At 33.4% G+C, this 13,309-nt stretch overlaps 1 protein-coding gene across 2 annotated transcripts; it reads left to right on the top strand.

The window, feature by feature from the left end:
- Positions 1-387: 387 nt before the first annotated feature.
- On the top strand, positions 388-13,036 carry LOC116583901 (RNA-binding motif protein, X chromosome-like). Of its 2 annotated transcripts, none has more exons than XM_032331904.1 (9): positions 388-446; positions 2,397-2,516; positions 2,997-3,103; positions 6,432-6,606; positions 7,962-8,114; positions 10,922-11,036; positions 11,901-12,026; positions 12,104-12,192; positions 12,667-13,036. In XM_032331904.1, exons 2-9 carry the CDS (start codon positions 2,408-2,410, stop codon positions 12,966-12,968), a joined length of 1,176 nt encoding a protein of 391 aa, XP_032187795.1. In that variant the 5' UTR covers positions 388-446; positions 2,397-2,407; the 3' UTR covers positions 12,969-13,036. The 2 variants fall into 2 exon arrangements, with proteins under 2 accessions (XP_032187795.1, XP_032187794.1); XM_032331903.1 differs by having other exon boundaries at positions 6,432-6,651.
- The last annotated feature ends 273 nt before the right edge of the window (positions 13,037-13,309 follow it).

Raw genomic sequence — 13,309 nt, 5'->3', positions numbered from 1 at the left:
TTATTCATTTCTCTATTGTATTTTCCATCACTGTTACTATTATTTTTCCTTTCCAGTCTTAAAAAGTTATTAGACACCATGTGGTAGTGTACTGACAATATTTTTTTAATTTCACTCAGTGTACTGACAATATTTGAGACAGTGATGTTACAGATGATTAATAATAAAAATTTAGTTCCTCCTTTACCTGGATTAAAGTCACTGGGGAAAGACACATTTTGTCTTTTAATCTCTTCTCAGTGTTTTCCCTCAGGAGTCTCTCGGCTCACTCTTCCACATTACCCATCTTCCTTATTCCCTACTTCCTCTGCGGTCCATCATCCAGTTACATCCGGGTTCCTTAGCGCAGTTAAATTGGTTGCGCAGTTGTTTTCGGCCGTTGGTTGAGCTAGTGGTCGCTCGGCGAAGGGTTGAGGCGGGACGTTAGGAAAGCTGGAGGAAAAAAGGTAAGGAATTCAGGGTTTTAAGGATGAAAGAGAAATTTATACTTCTGGAATAATAGCGAATACCGATATTGTGGTTTATATATACTTAAGTTGTGGTAACTCATTCTTTTAATTTTTCTCTCGAGCATTTTCAGTAAACCTTAAGAGCACGTGCACAATGTAGTTGAATATATGTGTGCATAGAATATTTAGAGGAGTTAGCTGCCTTTTTTATTGGAAAGTATGTTTATGCTTTTCTTCTGTTGGGGAATGTGTTCCTGCTGCAGCAGTGGAAAGTCCGTGAAGTTCTCGGCTTTTGTTCATGAATGGTGGGGGGATGGGTTAAAAATGTATAGGTGTAATGTTTGGGATCAAATATACAATTATCGAGTACCTTATACTCAGGCATAGAAGTTTTAATTTAATGACCTTATGTACATGTTTTGCTGTATAACTTGGCTTTTTTCTTTATATTATGGTGCGTCATTGTGGATTGTCGGACATATAGCGAGGGCGCCATTTTGATTCATGTGCGTTTTTTTATATGATTTTTTAAATTAAATTGATTTATTTATTTTCAGAAAAACAATTCATTATTTTTTCACCACACCCAGTGCTCTATGCAATCCATGCCCTCTATAATATCCACCACCTGGTATCCCGACCTCCCACCTCCCGCCCCTTCAAACCCCTCAGGTTGTTTTTCAGAGTCCATAATCTCTCATGATTCACCTCCCCTTCCAATTTCCCCCAACTCCCTTCTCTTCTATAACTCCCCATGTCCTCCATGCTATTTGTTATGCTCCACAAATAAGTGAAACCATATGATAATTGACTCTGCTTGACTGATTTCACTCAGGGGTTTAAGAAAACTCAGTTTAATTTCACTCAGGAGTTTAAGAATACTCCTTAAAAAAAAAAGTGCATAATCTCTGGAAGAGATTGCACTTTTTTTTTTTAAGGAGTTTTCTTTATGGTTCCGGTGGTAAGTGAGAAAATTGTATGCAAAATATTTAACCACTGTGATTACAAACTTTTTTACTAGTCAGACATCAAAATATTGATTCACTACACAGGAATTCTCAAGTGTTTAGCATCCATTAAAAAATCACACAGTTTTAACCAAAATTTGCTAAAGTCTTTTCTCCATATATATTCATGGCTTAAATTCCATCAATGAAGGTTTTAATTTGTGCCTTAATATTATGACTTAGCATTTTAGAAATTTTTGAATAAAGCAATTACCTATCGCTTTTGGAGAAAGCAATTACCTTGGTCACCTATTTGATAGGTGACCAAGATAAATGGAAATAGATTTGGGCAGGGGAAAACCTCTAAATAAATTTGTCATATTAATGTGCACTTAAGAAAAGTTTAAATGTTAAGTCTTAAGTGCAGAAACTCATTTGTTGTCACTTAAAAAAAAACCCACACTATGGATGCCTGGGTGACTCAGGCTCAATGCCTTAGGTATCTAACTTTCAGCTCAGGTCATGATACCAGAGTCCTGGGATGGATCCCGCTTTGGCTCCTTTTTTTTCCACAGTGTCTGTTGCTCCCTCTCCCAGTTCCCTTGACTTGTGCTTCCTCTCTCAGGACCTCTTCTCTTTCAAAAATAAGTCTTAAAATTATCCACACTTAAAAAAAAAGCCTGCATATTGCACACAAAACAAATGGAGTGGGCTTCAAAAACACAAGGTTTTTATGAACTACACAGGTGTTTCCTCATTTTAAGTTTTTATTTATTTTTCAATAATCTCTAACACTGATTGTGGAGCTGGAACTCATGACTGTGACATTGAGAGTAGCATGGTGCTCTGTTGAAACAACCAGACACGCCAAGTTGCACTTTTAACTAAAAAACAAAACAGAGCTTATTACCATTGCTTCATTTAAATTTTACATACACTTTATAACAAAATTAGGTCTTTTGGCTTATATGTTTTATGATGTGTTTATGTTTTAAACCAGTTAACAGCAAAATGGTGGAAGCAGATAGACCTGGGAAGCTGTTTATAGGAGGCCTCAATATTGAGACTAATGAAAAGACTCTTGAAGCAGTATTTGGGAAATATGGTCACATAGTGGAAGGTAACAAGACCAGTATCTATGTAAATGTTCAAAGTAAATTATACTAAACATATATAATTGAACAGCTAAGCTAAAATTCTTTTGTCTTTTTAATTTATATGAGCACTTTTCCTTAATATTTTTGTTTTATATTGGGAAAGTACTAATAGCAATAAATGAAAGTATCCACCTACAAGTCTTTTACCATTGAGAAGAGCAAATAAATAAAGTATGTATACTGTGGAGATAGGGCTTAAAATGGGATAAGATAGACTAACTATAGAGTTCTTCAGTATTAATTTTTAGCAACTCATAATGATGTAAAATGTAAAGTTTTTAAGATAACTAGCAAGTTTTTTTTTTTTTTACTGTTATATCCAGGATGTCAGTTAAGTTAAAAAGAACTTAGGAAAAACCACCAAAGGGTGAATTGATAATTTTCAAAATATTAAGAAAGCATTTTTTATGTGCATCAAGTTTAAAATTTTATATGCATTACAGTTCTTTTGATGAAGGATCGGGAAACCAAGAAGTCCAGAGGCTTTGCTTTTATTACATTTGAGAGTCCTGCTGATGCTAAGGATGCTGCCAAAGATATGAATGGGAAGGTAAAGGAGTCTCTTAAAAGTTTTCTAGTTCTATTTTTCATTGAATAGTATTTCTATGATGTTTTATTTTATTTTTCTAATTTTTAAGGTAGCATAATGTGTATTCTAGAATTCTTTACTTGTCACTCTTTGTCACAAAAATACTGGAGATCATGGTTAAAAGGGCTGAAATGAACGTTAGCTTTAGCAGTATATGTTAATGCATTTCTACATTAGCATTCCAGTATTTATTTTTTAAGTTCTTTTTTTATTATTATGTTAGTCACCATACAGTAGGTCATTAGTTTTTGATGTAGTGTTCCAAGATTCATTGTTTGCTTATGACACCCAGATCTCCATGCAATATGTGCTCTACTTCAGCAGTTGACTCATTATTATTTTTCTCTCTTCAAAAATTGAGTGCCTATATGAAAGTAAATGTTCTGTTCAAGTAATAACTTTTTTAAGAATTGTTTTCTTCATAAAACAGAAATTAATCTTTTCTATTTGTCTTGCTAGGTTTTTATACTACAGAACACTTCTATGAATTTCAATAGATTTTTATAAACTCTTACTTCTGTATTATTTTTGTGCAGATTGAGCAGAACCTTTACATTCATACAGACATTCAATTCTTTTGTTTTAAAGATTTTTTATTTATATATTTGGCAGAGAGAGAGATCACAAGTAGGCAGAGAGGCAGGCAGGGGGGTGCAGAGAGCCTGATGTGGGGCTCCATCCCAGTGCCCTGAGAAAATGACCTGAACTGAAGTCATATGTTTAACGCACTGAGCCACTCAGGCACCCCAGCATTCAATTCTTGAGGACAAAAAATAATAATGAGTAAACTGTTGAAGTGGTAATCAAAATAATTACTTGGTCACCTTACCTAACTTTCCTGTTTTTTATTCTATAATCAGTATTTTTTGTAAAATTGATAAGTGATTACTGTAGTGGTTGAGGGTTTATTTTGATCCGGTCTTTAATGTACTGATAAATAAAGAAGATAGTCTTATTTTATTTCTGGATTTTAAAGTCAATAATTATGTATCTCCTATATACTTTGAAGTTTTTCAGTGATTCTGTTAAAATACTGAATACTTTATTGCACTCTACATCATTCCATTCTATAATTTTTGGATTCTTTGTTTCTTAGATTATTCTAATCTATTTTATAGCTTTATTTTTCGTTAAGCTGTCCCCAACATTTTTTTGGACATGTCAATACCTGGGTCAGCCTGATAAATAGCATTTTGGTCTTCAAAAACTCAAATTGAATATTTATTCTAAAATTTTATCTTTTCCTTATTTTATATTGTAAGTATTATCTTTTTATACTCAAACTATAAGTTCATTTTTAACTATTTAGTTATTTTAGTTTTTAATTTTTTATTGTGTATATTTAGTTAATTTTTAAAATATTTGAAGGACTTTTTAAGTTTACATAGTGTGGAATACTTCTTAGTTTTCTTGTTTTCCCTGTAGATTGGTTTCTGGTAAAAAGCAGGCTCTCATTACATACTGACTTTTTTACTTTTATATTTTATGGCTATTAGCATGCAGAATTTGGGTTTGGCTAAGGATCTTGTATTATGTATGGAGGTAAATTAGACTTACTTAGAATAATTGATGATTCCTCTGTTTTCTGGTTTTTTAAGGACAAGGGCATGAGTTTGTATAGACATTATTACTAAATTCTTTCATTCGGTAGATGTTTTATTGAGAACTTATGTGTTAGCTTTTGATAAAGCAACTGAGTAATGGCTATAAATCACATTAGCTATTTTCTTGTATTTGAGACTGTATAAATAAAAATAATTAGTTCCATAAAAATAATTTAAAATAAAATAATAAATAATGAGCAACTTGTTTCATATGTATAAGAATTTCATAAGAAATAAAAAGAGTAATAGAATGTACAGGGGGAGTGGACAGGACATTGTTTTAATCCATAAAGATCAAGGGTTTTAGGATTTTATAAAACTGTGTTTTATAAAGTAAGCAGCCGTACATAACTTTGCAGAAAGTATTTTGGATGCAGAAATAGCAGATGTATCCCTGGTGTTGGAACTGCTAGTTGTGACTATTTTGGACTGTGGACCATACCTACCAGAAGCCTTGGTTTAGGATTTGAGATTCTTTTCCCAAAGTAATAAAAAATGGCCAGAATGTTTTATATGGGATAATTATTACAAATTAGGTTTTTAAAAATCAAATTGGCCCCTTAGCAGAATAAACCATTGTGAAATTATTAGGAGATTAAGAAATACAATATTATCTCTGAAAAATGAGAATAATGAAATACCATATTAACAAATTGCTTTCTAGGGACATACTTAAAGCAAAGCTGAATAATAATGGAGTATGGCAAAACATTAAGACCAAATAGTGTTCTATTAAAAGCGAAGAAAGTTACAACAGTACCTAACAGCTGCAGTCATATTAGGAAATTTCCTTTTAATTTTTAGCAGAACAAATACTAAAAAATAATACAGAATCTAAATCATTTTGAATAAGTAATAGTAACTTCTAATTGACAGTACACATTGATATATCCTTGGGATACTGGAAATTTTAAATGATAGAAATGCAAAAATGGGGCCTATGTGCCTCAGTCAGTTCAGAGACTGCCTTCAGCTTAGGTCATGGTCCCAGAGTTCTGGGATCAAGTTCCACATCCAGCTCCTTGCTCAGCAGAGATCCTGCTTCACCCTCTGCCTCCTCCTCTCTTTGTCTCTCATGAATAAAGAAAGTATGAAATAAGAAAAAAAATGAAGGGAGTTATACATTAGAAAATGAATATTTTCAGGGAGCCTGGGTGGTTCAGTGGGTGAAACCTCTGCCTTAGGCTCACGTCATAATCTCAGGGTCCTGGGAGTAAGCCCCACATCCAGCTTTCTGCTTGGCAGGGAGCCTGCACCCCCCACCCCCGCATGCTACTCTGCCTCCTTGTGATCTCTCTCTCTCTGTGTCAAATAAAATATTTTTTAAAAAAGAAAATGTATATTTTCATGATATGTGAGAGCAATTAATTATGATACTAGATACTTGAAGGAGTCTCAATAACCAAGACACATATGTATGCATACATATTAGTTATCTTAATAACCAATAAATCTATAATACACTGTATACATATAATACAATAACCAATACATACATGTAATCATTCTATACATAAGAGGATTTAATGGAAAGCAGTTATTAGTTAAATGTCTAATATTTGGCAGATGAAGGACCGGATAGTTGTTTTCTTTAGTTGAACTTGATTTTACATTCAGTAATGAGTAGATTTGTAAAATTTGCTAAATTGGTGCAATGTTCCTGATATTATACTTAATCTCTTTAGTCTTTGGATGGAAAAGCAATTAAAGTGGAGCAAGCCAACAAACCATCTTTTGAAAGTGGTGGAAGACGGAAGCCACCACCTCCTCCAAGACACAGAGGCAATCCAAGAAATGTGAGGTGTGGAAGAGGAGGAAGTGGAGGAGCAAGAGGGCGTTCCTCACGTGGAGGACACTTGGGTAATGTGTTAAAATATAAGGATGCAACCATAGGACTGGAAAACAGTAAGTGTGAATGTATGGAAATACCTTATTTGGGGAAATATCTAGGGGAAACATCTAGAGCTTCTTTATATTTACTCAGAAAAAGATTAAAAGCCACTGCTTCACAAATACATATGTATCTTTGTTGTGTGTATTGGAGGAATAATGAATCGTTGAAAATGGTATTTATAGACTTTTTAGAGAATGTTTTTTGTCCCATTTAAGGCAATTTTGTTTTTATTCACTAAACTGATCTTGAGAATATTTTACGTATTTCTGCCATGTATAAAAATATTCCATGAGAGACTATGGACTCTGAAAAACAATATGAGGGTTTTGAAGGGGCAGAGGGAGGGAGGTTGGGGGGGGTAGGTGGTTGGTATTATGGAGGGCACATATGGCATGGAGCACTGGGTGTGGTGCATAAACAATGAATTCCGTTACGTTGAAAAGAAATTAATTTTAAAAAAAGAATATTCTATTTTTTACCTATGAAAATACTGAGGAATGAGAATATATCTAAACATTTTTCTGGTTGAGAAGGTGAAATGATTCTTGATTATTTAATATGCATTTTTGGATTTTATTTATTTCTTTATTTGACAGAGATCACAAGTAGGCAGAAAGGCAGGCAGAGAGAGAGGGGAAGCAGGCTCCCCGCCGAGGAGAGGGTCTGATGTGGGACTGAGATCATGACCTGAGCTTAAGGTGGAGGCTTAACCCACAGAGCCACCCAGGCACCCCTTAATATTCATTTCCTAATATACCAGTAAAATTGAACATAACAAAATTTTTATTGGATATTATTTAAGTGCATTATAAGAGTTTTATATTAACTTACTCTTTTAGATAAAGAATTTTGATGCATCTTTCCCTTTAGATTTCAAATATGTTGCTTTAATGTGAATATAAAATGCTTCTAGTTGAGTTTTTCTAGGTTTTCCAAACTAACTTTCACAATACGTCTTTGATCTGTATCATGTAAGAAAACACTGTTAATTATGAATACTTAAGACCTTACTTAGTTTTGTTTAGTAAAAATTTTCAAACAATGATTGAAACTTAATCGGAGGGGAGAGGAACCATGACTCACCCTAACCCTAAGGTTAACCCTAACCCTAATAAACAAACTGAGGATTTTAGAGGGGAGGGGAGTGGGGAATGGGTGAGACTGATGGTGGGTATTAGGAAGGGTGTGTGTTGCATGGAGCACTGGGTGTTATACGTAATGAGTTTTGGTACACTATGTCAAAAACTAATGATGTATGGTGAATAACAACACAATAAAAATGTTGATTGTACTTCACTAAAAATATTTTATTTAAACACAGATGATGGAGAATATTCTCTTAACCTCCACATGAGTTCTTCCAGGGGACCCTTTCCAGTTAAAAGAGGTCCATCTTCCAGAAGCGGAGGTCCTCCTCCTAAAAGATCTGCTCCTTCTGCTCCCGGGCGTAGCAATAGAGGGATTGGAGGAAGAGGTAAATATTGTGAATTACCAAGACAGTAGTTTATTATGAATGAAAATCAGTTATTTTTAAGAAGGTGATTTCAAGAAGCAAAATGGAAAGAAAGTATATGGTCATATTTATTGATCACTATTTATTTTGGTTATGATCTAATTCTTTAGTTTTTAATTTTAGATGCATTAGGTGATTAAGAAACAGTGTTAAAACACTAAGTTTTGTATTAAATTAAATCCACATTTGCTTTAGAATGCCTCTTCATATTTTTAAAATTTCCTGCTAACATGCTTTTGTCAGTGGGTTCCTTATATTGCATGATTTCAAGATCAAGATTTTCTTGAAAATTAAAATGTCCTGTGAGAGAGCATTCTGATGTGTAGCATAATTGGACTGTGTATTTTGATCACCTGGTTTCTTTTAGTTATTAACTAGTTATAAATAATAAATGCAACTTGCCATATTTTTTCCTTTCTCTTATTTGGACCATGATGGTGCTTTACTAAAAAGATTCTGTTTTAAATGCAGATGATGGTGGATACACAATCTGAGCATGAATTCTTTGAAAGTGTGCCAGTGATGTCCTAATCTAAGTTATTAGAAAGTTCAATTTTAAAATCCTAATTATGTGCAAGTACTGTTTTTGTTTTGTGAAAATACTAAGAAATGGATAAAAAGATTAGTTGCTTCCAAGAATCCTCTCCTGGGAAAGGAAATACCTAGTATTAAGGATTACATGATAAATAAATATAAAACATTTTGTTATTTAGATCAGCAGAGATCACTATGGGGTTTGATGGTTACTTAAAAAATAAGCCTTGATAGACTTAAAACATTTAAATAATTGACATATAAACTTTAAATAATTATTTAAGTTGGAGGAAATCATAGAAGTGCACTTAGTTATGAAGCTATTATCATATAGTTATGAAATATTTGAAGATACAAGTTCATCACTAAGGTTGATGAAGAGATGTTTTAAACCGTAAGATAACTGTCCTTAGGAAATTTGAAATCAGTTGAGAGAATTTAAAGCAAGCAAGAGATAAGTAGAATAAAATATAAGAACAGATAATTTTGAGAAGGAGGTGTAAGATCTTGGATTAAACAGAGTAGGAATCAAGAGGGTAAAGAATGTCTTAGTAAAGAAATAGACAATATATTTTCAAATTTAGAGAATGTGAAAAGTTCAGTTATTTTAATTTGGCATTGCTGTATCTATCTCTTAGGGTAGAAGTTGTCATTATCAGATTTACCTTTCATATGTAGAAGATAAGTGAAACTAAGTATAATTTGCTGTTGTCTTAAATACAGAAGAAGCCTATACATTTCCTATGAAAGAATTAAAATAAGGGAGGGCTGAATTATAGGAACCAAGAATAATAATTCACCTGTGAAGAGAATATTTATGGGACAAAATTTCATATTTAGGATTCACTGCTTTCCAAATAAGCCCTTAAATAATAATGCTAAAACAGCACTAGGCATCAACATTGCCATCATTACAAAGACTAAGCTATTAGCCATTTGGTATGATAAATTAGAAAATATATGTAAAGAATTTGGCATCTAGTGCCCCAACGAAAGATAGTACTGCTGGTGCAAGTGGGATGAATTGAAATGAGTACTTTTTTTTAATCTGAAAAACGATACATACGTATTTCAGTTAGTAAACAACTTGCAGGTTTTACATGTTTTCTTTGTGCTGTTAATATTCATGAACAATTGGTAGGAAAAGAAAAAGAAAATATCTTTGAGCTGGAGCAGTTTTAATGACTGAATTATGTGAATTTTTTGTTTAAGCTTTTGAGAAACACCACAAAGGAACAGTGGACTACAGAAAGCTATGGGAAATGCTGAGGTGATAAGGAATATTTAGGAATTAAAGAGAAAAAGAGCATTGTAAATGTGCAGAGAGGTATAGAATGCAGAACGTATACAGAGTACTAGAAGTTTTGCAGTTGGGGCAGTAAATAGAAGATAATGGAGGGGTGCCTGGGTGGCTCAGTGGTTTAAGCACTGCCTTCGGCTCAGGTCATGATCTCAGGGTCCTGGGATTGAGCCCTGCATCAGGCTCTCTGCTCGACAGTGAGCCTGCTTCGCCCTCTCTCTGCCTGCCTGTGATTTCTTTCTGTCAAATAAATAAATAAAATATTTAAAAAATTTAAAAAGGATTATTTAAAAAAGGAAATAATGGAGATACTTGATGAAAGCCAGAAAAGGCATAATTTGTTTCATGCAGTGGAGAGACTGTTTTAAGAAAAACAAGGATGTGTAGTAGAAACATATTTGAAATAATTAAAGTGACTACAGAGAAGACAGTAAAGGAAAGTGATGAATAATGGGATAATTACTTAATACCTTAAAGTGACTCATAAATCCCTTTGCTTTGACAATAAGCAAGTATGCTCGGCAGTGTTAGAGTGTATACATGGGTAAACAAGAAAGCACATGGTGGGGAATCTCGAAATCTTAAAAAAAGATTATGAAATGACTAAGGTAAATAGGAAAATAGTTTGACACTTAATTGTAATAGCTTAATAAATACTATGATCTTTGAGGAGCAATTGAAACATATCAGCTAATATGCTGATTTTTTTTTTTTTACCTTCTGATGGTAGTTTAAAGATTGTGCAAGATGGACAGAGAAGGAGAAGATACCAGAAGATGAGACATTCAGAAATATGTAAAAAGCAGGCAAAAAAAAATCATAAATAGTATCTTAAGGGAGAAACCTTTAAAAATTGTGGAAAGAAATCTGTTTTGAATTTTTCTTTTTTTATAAAAGTTACTGAGGTACTTATTTAAGAATTTTTAAATTAAAGGTCCACAAACACGTGGAAGAGAAAATTATAGAGATCCTTCACGCAAAGAGCCAGTCTCTTCCCGGAGAGATGACTACATTTCACCAAGAGATGACGGTTACAATACCAGAGATAGGTAAATGAAAATAAAGTATATAAACTGTTAAGTCATAGTAGATTTTTTTTGTTTTGAAGCAGAATTCACTAACTAGATATTTTAAAGTTAATAACTCAGTAATACTTAGTACATTTACAGTGTTAAGCAGTTACCATCTTTATGTAGTTCTAAAACATTTTTACCATCCCCAGATAACACTTAATGTTACCCCCACCTGATTCCAGGGCCTAACAAACACCTCTCTTCTGTCTCTGGATTTCCCTATTCTGCATAGATTATACAAATGCGGTCAAACCATTGTAACGTTTTGTGTCGGGCTTCTTTAGCACAATTGTTTTTTCAAGAAACATGCATGTTATAGCATGAATCCTTACTATGGATTTTTTATGGGTTTTATATTCCATTGTATATGCAATTACCACATATTTGCGCCATTGTACAGTTGGAAGCATTAATCTACAAATATCTGAATACTTTTTTCAGTTCTTTTGGGCATATACTTAGGTGTGGAGTTTTGGGGTCCTATTGTTATTATGTAATTTTTTAAGGAACCACCAGCCTTTCCCACAGGGACTGCGCTATTTTACATTTTTACTATCAATATACAGATTCTAACTTCTTTACATTACTAATATTTAATATTTTCTTTTCTTTAAAATCCAGCGTATTAGGTGTGGTAAAGAAGTAACTGGTTTGTGTTTTGATTTGTATTTACCTAATGACTGAGTGAGCATCTTTTGATGTACTTGTCCATTTGTTTATCTTCATTAGAGAAAAGTTTATTCAAGTCTGCCAAATGTTTTGTCTTTTTATTGTCAGTTTTTTATGTATATTCTGGATATAAGAAACTGCATTTTAAAAATTTGCTGCTTTATTTTTAAGTTATTCGAGCAGAGATTATCCAAGTTCCCGAGACACCAAGGATTATGCTCCACCAACCAGAGACTATGCTTACCGTTATTATGGCCATTCAAGTTCTCGGGATGAACATTACTCTAGAGGATATAGGTACTATGAAAATTTAAATTTTTATCAAATAGCTGCTTGCAGTTCTTGTTGCATGAATGCCTTTTCTTTTATTTTAGTGATCGTGATGGCTGTGGTGGTGGTCGTGATAGAGATTATTCTGAACATTCAAGTGGAGGCTCTTATAGAGAGTCATATGATAGTTATGGTAAGAGTCCAATTGTTACTGAATATTCATGCAATTAGATTCAGCAGACCAGATTGTTGGTCATATATTGTGACTTTTAATTTCACAGGCAGAACTACAGCATGGCCTTTTATTAGCTTGAAGATTCTTGAATTACTTTTTTATTGTCCTTAACAGGTTCCTTTTGAGGGTAAATTGATAGTCTCATCAAAAACTTTTGTCATTTTTTGAGTAATAAAAATATGAACGTCAGAATTTCAACCCCTTTTTAGAAGCTGTGACAGAACATTTACCATTTAACCTAAAACATGATACATTTTCATTTCCTTTTAAAATAAAAAAATCTCATTAGTGCAGCATATTATCTTTTCACCAGAGGCAGATAAAAACATAATTCTTCCAAATATTTAGTACTTAAACTATCATCATGGTGTAATGATGCCACAAAAATTGTAGTGTAGTAAGTATTTTACTTTATCATTGACCTTACTACAGGTAGCTCCCGTGGTGCACCACCAGCACGTGGGCCCCCTCTGAGTTATGGTGGAAGCAGTCGCTATGATGATTATAGCAGCACACGTGATGGATATGGTGGAGGTCGGGAAAGTTACTCAAGCAGCCGGAGTGATCTCTATATAAGTCGTGAGCGTGGTGGCAGACAAGAACGAGGGTTTCCACCTTCTATGGATAGGGTGTACCCTTCTCCTCGTGAATCGTATGGTAGCTCAAGTTGTGGGGCTTCCAGAGGAGGTCGTGGGGGGAACCGATCTGAAAGAGGAGGCCGTAGTAGATACTAAAAATAAGTTCTCTACCAATTTAAGGGAAAAATTAAAGAAAAAACTTAACTACAACCTTTTTTTCTGTTATTCTAGTACTAATAAAAGAAAAGTGTTACTTAAATGGGAAAGGCATACATTAACTTGCCTTCCATGAATTTTTGGATAAGATGTATAGGATGAAAAAGAAGTATTCAAAGTAATTTCATAATTGTTTATGTTAATTGATGAAAACTAGATAAGCTGTTTGAATGTAATGTTTGCATTGTTAAAATTTTTAGAATAAAAAATGCCATGAAATGTTATTTCTTGTCTGAATTTATTACTGACTTAAAGTAAAAGCAAAAGAAAAAAAATAGGAA

Source organism: Mustela erminea, chromosome Y (genome assembly GCF_009829155.1).
Source record: "Mustela erminea isolate mMusErm1 chromosome Y, mMusErm1.Pri, whole genome shotgun sequence".
NCBI classification, from domain to species: Eukaryota; Metazoa; Chordata; class Mammalia; order Carnivora; family Mustelidae; genus Mustela; species Mustela erminea.
The sequence above is the reverse complement of the archived record's forward strand: the minus strand, read 5'-3'. Positions and strand labels throughout refer to the sequence as shown.